General features: G+C 40.5%; 2 protein-coding genes across 2 annotated transcripts in view; both read left to right on the forward strand.

Annotated features, from left to right (window-relative positions):
- Nucleotides 1-1,218: 1,218 nt before the first annotated feature.
- Nucleotides 1,219-12,575, forward strand: HAMP (hepcidin antimicrobial peptide). The gene is made up of 7 exons (XM_072426778.1): nt 1,219-1,374; nt 2,188-2,244; nt 3,052-3,154; nt 8,356-8,456; nt 9,385-9,510; nt 11,034-11,096; nt 12,098-12,575. Exons 1-7 carry the CDS (start codon nt 1,297-1,299, stop codon nt 12,206-12,208), a joined length of 639 nt encoding a protein of 212 aa, XP_072282879.1. The 5' UTR covers nt 1,219-1,296; the 3' UTR covers nt 12,209-12,575.
- Nucleotides 12,576-14,335: 1,760 nt separating this feature from the next.
- Nucleotides 14,336-14,519, forward strand: part of LOC140340631 (NACHT, LRR and PYD domains-containing protein 6-like) — a 20,552-nt gene continuing 20,368 nt past the window's right edge. Inside the window, exon 1 of the mRNA XM_072425937.1 lies at nt 14,336-14,471. The gene's annotated coding sequence lies outside the window, so the exon portion shown is untranslated. The remainder of the gene's footprint in view (nt 14,472-14,519) is intronic.

Raw genomic sequence — 14,519 nt, forward strand, 5'->3', positions numbered from 1 at the left:
GTCAGGTCAGGGCTCTGTGCAGGACACTCAAGCTCCTCCAAAACTGGTCCTACCACGAAGCTGGCTTTGTACCCAGGGCACAGTCATAGTGGAACAAAAGAAAGGGCCTTTACCAAACTGTGACCACAAAGTAGATAAGAAGACCTGGCTTGCAAATAACATTCCTGTTCGAAGGTCCTCAGTAGGGATCAGGTCTGGGCTCTGTGCAGGACACTCAAGTTCCTTGACAACTGGTCAGGGTTCGTGTAGGCCACTACAGTTCCTTCATACCAAACTGGTCAAGCCATGTCTTTATGGAGTTGGCATGGTACACAGTCATAATGGAAGAGAAAAGGAACTGTTTCATAAGGTAGATGAGAAGACCTACAGTCAGCCTTCCTGTCAATGGTATGTAGTCAGGTCAGGGCTCTGTGCTGGACACTCAAGCTCCTCCACAACTGGTCCCACAATGTCTATGGAGCCGGTCACAGTGGAACAGATAAAAGGTCTTCACCAAACTGTGACCACAAGGTTGGTAGAGCACAAATATCTGCTATGTTGTTAAATGCTGAGGTATTCATTGGACCCACCACTGGGGACACCTGAGCTCCCTTATTTGAGGTCCACATACTTTTGGTCATATTGTAGTGGAACAATCAGATGTTCTCAAACTTTTTTCTTTATAATGTACCTGTGGATCCATAATAGTACAGATCATCTACAGCAGTGTTTCTCAACCTAGGTTCCTCTAGAGGTTCCTAGGGGTTCCTTGAGCAATTTGGACCTCCCAGATCAGTTTAAGTGACACCAATGATCTTTTTTGGCTAGGATGACAATCTTCCCAAAGGCCAGCAATGTATGAGGAATTCTTCCTATTGACCACCATGTTTATATACTGTTAGCTGTGGATATAGTAATTATAGCCAGGGTTCCTTGAAAGTTATTTCACGGGTTCCCCATGTTAAAAAGGTTGAAAAAGGCTTATCTAGAGGTTAACGAAAAATAGTCCCAGATATTGCCCTTGTTTAAATTAATTTACCAAAATAGGAAAATAAAAAAAATGACAATCATTAGGAACATGCCACATTGTTATTCTCACTGTCCCAGCTCACTTGTATGGAAAAAAGGGAAAGGTAGAGATAATCACAAGCAATCAGAAGAGATAAGGACGGAAAGTCTCCTGACGCCAGGAATTATCGCAAAAGTGACCTCGTGTGTGACCCCGGGAACGGGATCCTTATAAATACAGAACTGTCCCAGCAGAGAGCCAGAGGCCCTGATCACTGACTGAGCTCACCTGTGACACATCCACCAACCATGAAGGCTGCCGCACTGTGTGTTATCCTCATCCTCTCCACTGTCTTCCAACGGGGACATAGCGCTTCCCTGAATGTGGTGAGCAAAACTATCTATGGATCTATCTATTGATCTGTATCTATCTATTGGTCTAACTATCCATATCTGTCTATTGATCTCTATCTAATAATCTATATCCATCTATATCTTTCTATCTATGGTTCTATGTATACCTATTAATCTATATTTATCTATTTCTATGTATTGATATATCTATGGACCTTTATTTATTAATCTATAAATATATATTGATCTATTTCTGTAGTCTCTGCTCTATCTATCTATCTCTATCTATCTATCATCTATGGATCTATATCTATTTATGGTTCTATATATACACCTATTGATCTATATCTATCTATTGGTCTAACTATCTATATCTGTCTATTGATCTCTATCTTTTGATTTATATCTATCTATTAATCCAGAAATATCTATTGATCTATAACTATATATTGATTTATATCTATCTATATCTTACTATCTATGGATCAATATCTATGGTTCTATGTATACCTATTAATCTATATTTATCTATTTCTATTTATTGATCTATCTATGGTCCTATATCTATTTATTAATCTATAAATATATATTGATCTATTTCTCTAGTCTCTGATCTATCTATCTATCTATCTATCTATCTATCTATCTATCTATGGATCTATATCTATTTATGGTTCTATATATACACCTATTGATCTATTTCTGTCTATATCTATCTATTGACCTATATCTTTCTATGGATCTCTCTCTCTCTCTATCTCTCTCTCTCTATCTATCTATAGCTGATACATAGCTAGCTATTGATCTATCATAAATATTAATCATATTATTATTATTATTTTTTAGAATAGTGAAGTAATGGAAGCTGACGATCATCTACAACAGGAAGAGTACAGCTTACAGGTGAGTCTTATTGTATCTTATACTTTTGGGACATTTTCTTTTATGAATCAGTTTCACATCAGCTGCAATTAGAGATCATTTTCTACGGAGTGGTGTAGATCTGCCCCCATTAAAATTAGTAGTTCCAGCGAGTGCAAGGTTAAGCTTTGGTGTCACTGCCCTTCCTATTATATAATAACTAAAGATCTGGGGAGCCCCCTGGTGGTAGGGATGGGAAGTGAATTGCATCAATATAAAATCCAATTTGGGCAAATCAGCCCGGTTATTCCAATTTATGATTGTCAGTAGAATTTGACTTTTTAATTCGTAAAAGAATAGCAATAATTCTCAACTATTGTAAAGTTTTTCTGAGCATGGTACTGATCACCACCATGTGCATACCTAAAACTTAAAAAAAATGAATAAAATCCACACCCACCACCAATTCAACCACCTAAATCTGGCTGCAGGATCTACAATCACAGGTTTAGAACAAACATGGGCCAAGTGCCATCAGTTTAGACAACACTGCTAATAAGAACAATGTGATTCAATCACAAAGAACAATCTGATTTATCAAATCTCTCCAAGGCTGGAAATGATAGAATATCAAGGGAGAACCTGAGTGATTCTGTGAACCTGAAGTGTATCCGGTCCAGGATTGAAAACCTTTGCCAACTAATAGCAAATTAATTTTAGGAAATCCATTCCAGGTTTGCCGGATCCATATATCAGCTCATGAGCCCCATCTGGCTATATAGTGATCCTCATTATTGTTATATTTTGGGTTTTGATACATTTTACATGACGTTCATCCTTTTCTTCCAGGAAACCCTGTTCAGAACCAAGCGTCATTCCCACCTGTCCATCTGCCGCTTTTGCTGCAACTGCTGCAATAATCTTAAGTCTTGCGGGATGTGCTGCAGGACCTGAACCCTTCCAGAAGTTCTGCAATATGGCGGCCACCCCAGCCCTGTTCCTGGGAATTAAAGGATTAGAAGGACGATAGTGCTGGGAACTTCACACAATATCAATTGAATAATTTCCCCTCGAGGGGGAGCCACAATTTGAACTTCCTATCCACATTATTAGAAAAAGCCCACACGCTCTTTTGGGCCCCTCTTCATCAGGGCTAAAATCAAAGACTAAAGCTTCTCAATAAGTAGATAAGTAAATGATCAATATCTCCCCAATATTAATTAGTTACCACCATCCCCCTATCGCCCAGCCCTGTTCCTCTGTCGCCCCTCTCTGCTCTAACCACCAATAGCAAGAGAAGCTCCTCCCATGGAGTTACATTATTGGTGGTCAGATGAAGGGGGCGTGGCATTGGTCAGGCAACAATGTATCAATTATAATATCCCGGCCTTCCCTTCGAGTCTTCTATACTGACCTCCCCTCCAGTATTTATAGATATTTTATTGTACAGTAAAGTACGCTGCTTTGTACATAGACAATATTCTCTTGTTCTGTATATAATGTTTCAGAAATATTTCTTTTTATTGTTATTGTGTATGACTGGTTATGTGTCAATAAAGATTTCATTGTGATACAAGTGATGTATGATGTCATAGCAGGGAACTAGAGTAAAAGGGACAAGGGCGACCAATCAGAATCTACTGGCTTGGGTTAAAGGGGCAATGCATGGCTATTTCTCAGTCTTTATCAATCTTTTAGTCTTGAGGAACTCCTAATATAATTTTCATATTTTGGGGAACTACTACTAAAATACTAAATCATGGAAGGTCAACAGAAATAATATATCTTATGTTGGAGGTCGTAAGAAAGCGTGCCCCCTTACAGATAGGTCAAATCTGGTGTCATGTGACCCACTCTGCTAAATGGTATTGGCCTCAAAACAATGGGGGTCACCATCACATACGAGGTCAATCAGGCAGGGGTCAGGGAACCCCTAGGAACCCCTGGAGGAACCCTGGTTGAGAATAGTTAATATATATCATTGCCTTCAATGGAGCTTCCATGATCTATTAAAGACCATCTCCGAGCAAATATTAAGCCATTTATGGTCCCTTTTTTGTGTGCAATAGACCTCAACTTGGACCACCCAATCCAGTTTTGCAGATGAGCCCACCTCAACTGAACCATCCAGTTGGGATCTCCCAATTACTCCAATAACCATCCAGTTTGCATCATCCAATCACTTCAGTAGACACAGTTGATATCACTCAATCTCCCCAATGGACCACCAAGTTATGACCACCCAATTCAGCACTGAAGATGTACCCACCTCAACTGGACCACCCAGTTGGGATCTTCCAATCACTTCAATGGACCGCCCAGTTGAGATCATCCAATCACCTCAAAAGACTGCCCAACTTGGACCACTCAGCCCAGCTCTGCTGATGTGCCCACCTCAACTGGACCACCCAGTTGGGATCTCCCAATCACTCCAATGGACCACCCAGTTAAGATCCCCCAATCACTTTCATTGACCGCCCAGTTGGGATAATCCAATCACCTCAATGGACCCCCCAACTTGGACCACTCAGTCCAGCACTGTAGATGTGCCCACCTCAGCCGGTTCCCTTCTGGTTCTTAATTGAACTCAAGCCAATAGAAAATGAATTGCAGGTCATGATGATAAGATCATGAGACTGATCACATGACTGTACACATGAGATGTGAATTTTAACCCAGCGTGCTCTCAGAACAAATACACTGTTGGGGTACAGTCACGTGATCTCACAGTCTCACAGTCATGTGATCAGTCATGTGATTAGTCAGTCTTGTGATCTTGCACCTACATTTCCCCCCAAAATTGGTAGCTGCAAAGGGAGTGACTATGCTCTTTAGCCCCCCCTTGTCTATGCCAATATCACCTAAATAGCACTCAGACCAGTAACAGATTTTACCATAACAACCTCCAACCTTGCCTGCAAGCCTGCTTGGGAATTTCATCTTGTGTGTATTAGCTGCATACTCGGAATGCTGACTTGCTGAACTGCGTAAGATCAGTCACTGTTAAAAATCAACAAGAAACGATATTTAGAGTCACAGATCTGGTCAATAGGTGACCTCGTAGCTTTAAACTCAATGGAGCAATAGAGGAGTGCTGAGCAAATATCAACAAAGCAAGCTCACTGGTATGCAGAGCTGTACAATACGGGTGCTAGGGATAGTCACAATTCAATATATAATAAAATATAAATAAATAATAAAATATATCTTGCCAATCCTACCATGATGGGACTCAATCGGGGACTTCCTGGTATAGGTGACAACACTTGGCCTCTGTCTCCCATTTGTGCCCTTACGTTGTCACTCCGTCACGACTTCTACAAGTGATAATCTGAACACACACACATGTATCTGAACACATGCATGACTGCTTAAACTTTAAATCAGGACAGATCAGGAAACTCAGAGAAAAGGTAACAGTCCTCCTCGGGACAATAACCTAAAGCACATTAGAGGGAGGGCATGAGAGCCAGGCAAATTAACATTTTCAGAAGCAAAGTCAGCCTTCATGTGTTTGGTGACAGGTTAGCTTTAAATGCAGGAACAGAAGGGATTTTAGTGATCACATGGAGTTCTAGATAAGCTCACATGCAATGAAGAGATCTCACCACTAGGGGACAGACTTCTCCCACAGCCTCTACAAGACTTGCGCTTCCAGCCCCCAATATGGGATGTGCAGGAAGCCTGGAGCTGTAGATATTCCTTTGCTGGAGCAAAAGGAGACACAAGAATTGTTAATGTCTAAAGGGAAGACACAGTGCCCCCTAGAGGTTCCTATAGAAAGTTCCATGTTATTTTTGGTGTCAACATTTTAATTAACTCTTTCTTTTGAGAATTAGGATGCTGAATAAATCCATTTTACAGGAGGTAAGTGCTATTGAGGTGAATCACAAAATAATGCAGATCTGTGTCACCTGCATGGTAAAGATCTTTAAAAATGAGGTTGTGGAATTTTTCAACCTTGTCTCATTCTCATGTATTCTGCAGAATATTCGGTAACAGTTCACCTCCTGTAACCTCTCCAGTAATTTCATGTGAAAATTAACCCGCAATGATTGTTTGGTTTTCTTAGGAAATTCTCTAAAGAGAAATCCCCATGATCTGTATATAGACACTTCTTACAAACATAAAGTGGGGACCCCTATGGGTGAAAGTTGGAACTACACTGGACAGAAATAGCTTGATTAAGTTGGGACTTACCTGAAAATGTTTCCAAACACATTTTTTTTAATAATATAATATAGGAAAAAAATATTAGACACTAAACGGCTCCCATTACTGTGTGCTGCCTTTTCAAAAGCTTAGCAGACTTAGGTTTCAATACTTCTGTGTTATCTATAACTCATTGGACGGCCTGAAGTAAACAGACCCTAAGATTTCGCTGGATTTCGCTGACAGTGCTGAGTGTTTTATCCATATATACGTCTGGGGTGCCGCATGGTTAAATGATAGGTGCAGAATACCAGTCGATGGTACCTACCAGGAGTCCATTGATCTCAACGCAAAAACAAGGTCCCTAAGCCTTCAAGACAAAGGGGCAAAAGTGCACCCCCCTCTATGAAATGTGCAATACTTTAGCATTATAGACGAAGGTTCCTGCCCTGCCCCCCTCCAGCCTAAAAGGCAGTTTCCTGTTTAGGGGACACTTGTTCTGGTGACAACAAGAAAGGATTTTTTTCACATTAGAGAGACTTATTTCCCTGATTGCCCTTAAATCTACAAGTTTTTTTGGACCTGAAAATGTGTATCTATTCCTTAAAAAAAAAAAGTTTCCAGCTCTCACATAGGATTGGGATTGTTGGTGGGGTTCAATGCACAGCTTTTCATCTGGATTGAGGTCTGGACCTAGACTGGACCATTCCAAGACATTCAGGCTGTTGATGACACTTGGCTCAGTCTCAAGTATCTTGCTGAAGCATGTGTTTTTCTTAGAATTGCTCTGTGTTTGTCTTCAACCATCTTGCCCTCAATCCCAACCAGGTATCTGTGGGTATTTTTAAAGATCGTTGTTATAGCCACACACATTTATACATCAGAACAATGTGCCATACAAATATCAATTGTATCTGTTGGCTTTGGTAACCCAAAGTCAGTGAAGGACAATAGAAACTAATGGAGTCGCCTTGAGGAATCAAAGTCCGACACTCTCGTGGTCATTTGACCCACATTTCATGAATGGGTCCCAACAAGGGCTTAGCCCTTCAGAGTATAATGTAAAAATGAAACTGATTTGGGGCCCTAATAACTGCTGGGCCATCATATCTTCATGGCATGATGCCACCACCACCAATGATCCATTGATGCCATGAGCCATTGGCCATGAGCAGTGTTGGCTTTGGGCAATCATAAAGTGCTCTTCAAGGGTCAGAAAGTTCTGAATTTTTTTTATCTCTATTTAATTGTTTTTGGAAATGTCCAAATGGGACTTGGTTGGGGTTCTTTCCATGTTCTTTCTATATATTGGAAATGGATGATTACCTGGAAAATAAGAGACTTTAGCATTTGTCGCTTTAGAACTTTACACCAATATGTTTTGAAAGTTCCTTGTCCTTCATGATGATATTTGTTTGGCTGTTCTCTCTAATGAACCCTGAGAGTTCCCAAAAAACAGTTTATTTATTTATTTGGAGACCATGTGGCACCACAGACAGACGGACTCCATCCAACTGATTATGTGTCTCCCGAAGGCAATTGGTTGCACCACAGTCTCGGCCCCACCAGCAAAGGTGGCGAATGTTTGCACAATAAAGTTGAACATTTTGTGACTCATAGGGCTATTTTTGTATCTAGGTGACAAAAAGTTCCAATCACCTCTTTTGGTGGTGGAGGGTGGGGTGACTAGCATCGTGCTACAGGAGCTTGCCATTAGCAGAAATCTTTACTAAAAAAACATGCAAACCCAACACTTAAATTATAAAAGCCTTAACATGAAAATACATTTTAAAATGGATATTAAAAAATTGCAGCCAGGTAGAAAAATTATTGCAGGAAGGGCAGGAAATGTCCCTCCTACAAGAAAATAACCTAACCTGGCTGATCGCAATTTTATCATTGCATTTACCTGTTCTGTCACTGGCACAGCCGCTTTCCTCCTTCTTCTGAATCTTTGGCCATTTTGATTGGCTAAGCTAGGATGATGTATCTCCCATGCAGGCGTGCAGGAGTTCATTGAGTCCCTGCAGCTGCAGGAGAAGCCTGTGCTGGGTATCCCGAATTCTTGCACTGAGCCATTGACAAATGAGAACAGTGATCAGGTGGGTAAGAAGGACACATTGCCTGTTTCTGCAATAAAGCTCTGCATGATCCCCAAATTTTAAGAAGAAAGGTAATTCATCTTTTTAATGTTAGGATCCATTACAAATAATACATGATGATCCTGCCATGAAAATCCTTTTTAGGTAGTTCCTGATATAAGGTGACAATGTTCTGTCCGATGCCCAGTTGTGTTCTTTTATTATCACAACATAAATTGGGCTTCTGATGGAAACTACAACTGGCCATTCTAATGCACATTTAGCAGACATGGCCCACTGTTGTCACCATTGGGAAACCAAACTTAGGAAAAGCAATTCAGCCATTGTTGGAGTGCATGTAGGCAGAAAGTGACTGCAAAGTGGCCACAGGAAATCAGCAGCTTTGAGATGCAATAATTGTTGATAAAAGGTGAAAATAGTGTACAGTGTAGCACCTAGGATGGGTCAGGGGATTTGCGGGTGATACGTCATACTGGCCTGGCCAATCCAGATAGCCAAAGATCAGTATATATGAAAGAGAAGAAAAAGATATAATATATAAATCTATATAAATAATTGTATTTAATATTTTGAGCTTTACGTCTTTACTTATTCACCGTCACAATATTACAGAACAGGAAGACTCCCTGCAGTCCTGTACAATTGCAATATAACCTTGCAGCCCCTTCCCATCCTCCATGATCATCTTACATTCCAGAATTTCCCCACATGTGAAATCCTAGGACTATTACGGTAAAAGATTCAGCATTGTGTGATAACTTCTGGAAAACATTACGGAATTTGCAATGCTGGCTCTGCCCGTAAGAAAATAAATAAACAAGCAGAAGGCGCCATGGATTATCAGAAAAGTGACCCCTTGCGTGACCTCCAGGCTGGGAACTGTCCATATATACAGCTCTGTCCTGACCGATAAACCACACAGAGCTGAACTCACCTGTTACATACACTTGGGTCATCTCAAGATACCATGAACATGAAATCCATCGTTCTTTGCCTAATTCTCATCCTCACCACCGCCACCTACCACCGAGGACTATGTGCCTACATCAGAGAGGTAAGTGCAATCATAGATAGGCAATAGGTAGACATCTAGGTCAGTGTTTCCCAACCAGGTCAGTTTGGTGCCACCAATGATTTTTTTGGCTATGTGTAAGCTTCTTCCCAATGGCCAGCAATGTAAGGGGTATTGGCTGACCACCATGCTAATATACTGTGAGCTGTGAATATAGTAAATATAAAAGGGCTTCCCTGAAGAGCTGAACGTTATTTCAAGGGTCGCCATGTTATAAAGGTCGAGAATCACCAAATTAGAAGAATGATGTAGGTTCTTTCGGGATCAAGTTACCAATTGTCCAATGAGCTCACCAAATTGCCCAATTTTATAAGGAGATCATTATCCTCATTGACCCAGTAAGACATCCCATTTGGTTTATCTTCCCTCATAGCTGAGCTGTTCTAGGCCCCTTTGGTTTTTAGTTGCCCTTCTTTGGTTTTTCTAGTTCCAAGTTTTTTACGAGACCCCTACACTGACCTGAAAATTCCACATAAGTCCTTACTAGTATTGTAGTCATGGATGGTGTAGCTCGGGAAACACCGAGTTAGAAGAATAATGTAGGATGGTGGTCGAGAAACACCGAATTAGAAGAATGATGTAGGTTCTTTTGGCATTACGTTACCAATTGTCCATTGAGCTTACCAAATTGCCCAATTTTGTAAGGAGATCATTTTCCTCATTGACTCAGTAAGGCATCCCAATTGGTTTATCTTCCCCCATAGCTGAGCTCTTCTAGGCCCCTTTGGTTTATAGCTGCCCTTCTTTGGTTTTTCAGTTCCAAGTTTTTTACGAGACCCCTACACTGACCTGAACATTCCAGATAAGTCCATACTAATAATAAAGTGGACGGTGTAGCTCCAAGCCAACCATCTCCAGTCCTTGAGGGCCACAAACAGGCCAAGTTTTTCTTTCAAACATAGCCTATTGAAATTACCCAATTGGGCAAATACTACGAATATGGGCAGACCTAATCTTTGAGGACTAGAGATGGACAACCCTGGTATAGCTAGTGGTCGTTACATACAATAGACTAGACGAAGTTGGATATTTAATCAAACCCAACCAAAAATGGAAATGCTTTTATTCTGGATTGTTCAGCAAAGAATCTTCTAAAACCTTGTCCAATTTACTCCTTCCTCATCCCTGGCCTACATCTTAGCTGCCAAATTCCTATTGTTATCATGTTTATATAGAAATATATAGCATTGTTATATCACAGAGCTCTTCATGGAGTCCATAGTCGTATCACTACCTGTCCCTGTAAGGACCTAATGATCTAATGTTCCCATCCTAGTCCTATGTCCTTGACATTTCCCCAATTTTAGGCGGCAGCCTTTTAGACTACCTGTAATTTTTTGAAATGTGGGAGGAAGGAAATCCAAAAATTTCCATGCTGCCTCTTGGCAGAGATTTCAACTGAACTTTTAGTGCTGCTATTGAGCTATCATGGCTCCATAATGGGCCTTTTGTGAAACAATCTTCAAAATTCACAGAAATAATAATTTTTTAAATTATTTTTTTAGAATGAAAATGTGGATTCTGCAGCCCAGCTGTCTCCGTTCCAGATGGAAACAGCAGACATGCAGGTAGGTACTGTAAGATGATTGCATGTATAATGTAGGAGTTTGGATAATGGCATGCTAAGTCAATGTGCAATGAACCATATGTAACCATTTCAGGAAGGGGTTGGTGACTAGCGATCACTAGACATTCTTGTATACAAGGCCAGTAATGCAGATCCACCATAATGTCAGGAGACATGCAGCTCCCTTTGTTGCCTATTGGTGGCACTGTGGTTTAGCAGGCCAAATGCAAGGCACACTAAACCACAGTGCCACCAGCTGACGGCATAGGGAGCTGCAGATTTCCTGACACATAAGGTGTCATCTTCTGCACACCAAAGGTCTTCCATGGTCACCTTTTGGCAGTTGCAGAGTTAAGATTAAAGAGTCCAACTGTGAAGTCCACATTAAAAACTATTCCAATGTAAAATCTGAAAAGGGATTGTGCACAAAGCCCTGGAGGACTGCGTTAACCACCTGCAGATTCCCCATTAATACCAAGGTGGCCCTTCAGTTTGGTTTTTGATATGTACATTTCCATTGTGTCACAAAAACCACCAGAAAACTCTCCCACTGGTGCTGTATCTCCCCTGCCATTGAGATGGAGTGGCATCTTTTTCATCTGGCCAGCAGGGGGAGTAACATCATAAAAAAAGATGAATACTTGAATTGCCCTTTCTAGTAACTTTGTTGCCGACAATTTGTCACCAGGGCCTACAGCTGGCAGAATAATTTAATCTATCTCTATACATCTTCTTGAGTTAGTCCCTGTACAGCAGAGCTAAGATTGAGGGAGAGAGAAGCAGCAAAAAGAGCCAATCAGTTTCATGCAGTGCTGAGTGACAGGGAGATAACCTCATCATTCTTCTGCTTGCCCATTCACAGTCTGAAGGAGGGACAAGACCTGTAATTGTTGCTGTGTGTCACAAGATATATATATCTCAGGACTGGGTGGTCAAAAATACCAATTTTTTTGTATCAGATCTTCATATTCAGCCTGTTAACTCTTTATATTTCCCTGGCAGGAACCCTCCGAGCTTTTGTTACGGGACAAACGGCACACCGGTCTTCACATCTGCACATATTGCTGCAAATGCTGCCGAAACAAGGGGTGCGGGTACTGCTGCCGGACCTGAATCCCCCTGCTGGCCATTTTGGGAAACCACCAATAGGAGCTATCTGTACAACCAATGGTCAACCTACAACCAGATCCGCAAGACACACACATGTCAAATGATGTCCCCACATTCCCCCCATGTCCCCATGTACAGAAATGTAAATATTTATAGCATAGCAGAGGAGTTCCCCTTTGAACCCTCCTAAATATCCCTCATTGTCTACTATGTATATAGATATTTGTACTTGTTACAATGTTTATAACCTCCATATCACCTTTTTGTATTATATATTTTATACTGGATGGAAGTTTGGAGACTTTTTATATTTAACTTGTATTCTATAACAAATAAAATAAACCTAAATACGAATATGTGATATATAAAACTTTTGTTGTCTTTTTTATCCTAATATTATATATAAAGTGTCCAATCTGCAGCTTTCATTAATAAAATCCCTGGTGTGTCTGCTCTTCAATTCACTGATATTTCACTATTGAATGATCACTATTCATTTCTTGTGCCAGCTGTGCACTTTTGATGATTAGCCACTAGGTGGCAGAAGGAGGTATTGTTTTAATAGGAAACTTGTAGAGAGACATGACCATAAAAATCACCTCCACCAATTTCAGAGGAATTGACTGGGGGAATAATTTATAAATCGAGCCCTAATCGAGTGTTTATTTCAGCACACAATATGCAGGGGGTCCTTTGTTGTCACTATTGGGATTGGCCCATATAAAGAGAGCTCAGCTCCAATTTTTAATCCTTCAATCAATATATTGTGCACCCATACACATTTAGATATCTATTTATTCTTCTTAATATGCATTTATATAGTGCCAACACTGGGGTAGAAAATCTTCCTCTTTCCCAAAGAGTGTACGTGTGAGCCGCCCTCTTTAAAGGGTGCAAATACGAACAAGCGGTGTGAGAGGGAAAGAAAGAGGTTAGAGGCTCAGTCATTTAAAGTTAATTATGTATTGACATATTTCAGATTCATACATAATTATTCAAAACATACAATACATTATTGTTGCACATAATACTACATTTAGTTCTTATATATATTGTACCTATATTTTTTCGATAACCACTACTATCAACTATGTCAGTTCCAATATAATATTTAATTATGTTTCTCCTCTCTGACACTAAATGTAGTATTATAATAATTGAATGTTTCTTCATACAGTTTACCATAATAACCTGTACCTTTCAATGTATACAGTTTTATATGTATAGACCATAATTTGTATACAGTATTGAACCCCTGAAGAAGCCTAACCATGGCTAAACGCGTCGGGGCATATACAGAAATACAATTATTTACAAATCACTTCTGTTAGTGCATATTGTATAGCATTGTTCATCCCAGCTCTGTGACTGTTAACAGAACTGGAGATACGCCAAATACTGATGTTTGGATAATTATATATGCATCTGAAATATGTCAATACATAATTAACTTTGAATGACCTTGAGCCTCTAACCTTTTTCTTTCCCTTTCTCACCACTTGTTCTTTTAGTGCCAATATATAACTTTTCACTCCATAGTCATGTGACTGTTTTGCAGAAGAGCTCACGCTCTAATGTCCCTACTATAGTTTAAGGGCCAGTTGTGGGGAGAGCTAATGATCCTTCTGGTATGGGATTTGTAATGATAATGATCCTTCTTTTTGGGATGTAGAAGGAAACCCACACAGGGCGAGCATGCAAACTCCACGTGGAATATGTCCTGGCTGAGATTGGAACCTGGGACCCCGGTGCTGCTAGGGGCGAGTGCTGAGGACTATTTATTAGCTCTCCACTGTCCTACAAGTAAAGGGTCTGTCCATTTTTAGATTCACCTCCAGATGCCCCTAATACCTCCACCATGACCCATATATATATATTTTTATATATATATATATATCCATATTGGCTAAGGAGGGCCCCTGTGCAGTGGCACACTTTGCACCTCCCTATGTCCTCCCCTGTACACATGTAAATATATTGGGCCCATGGTGTCTCCAGTTGTACACCAGACCTGGGTTGGCCCCACGGTAATCAAATATAACGATAAGATCGGGAAACCCTCCCATCTACTCCCTAGAAAAGGTTAAAGTCGTTCTGGACACCGCCCTGCTGTGTAGTTCTGCTTCTCTTCCCAGTTTCTGTTTAGTTAAAGATTATTCAGAGCAGTGGAAGGATTTGAACAGCAGAATGGTGTGACAGAGGCGGTCGGAGAGAAGAAAACACAACAACACCAAGGTTTACTTATCGCTGATTAGGTCTGGACAAAGTAAGTTCAACAATACTTTCAGTGCTCTGAAATAAGTATAATGCGGGG

The sequence above is a fragment of the Pyxicephalus adspersus genome, chromosome 11, assembly GCF_032062135.1.
Source record: "Pyxicephalus adspersus chromosome 11, UCB_Pads_2.0, whole genome shotgun sequence".
Lineage (NCBI taxonomy): Eukaryota > Metazoa > Chordata > Amphibia > Anura > Pyxicephalidae > Pyxicephalus > Pyxicephalus adspersus.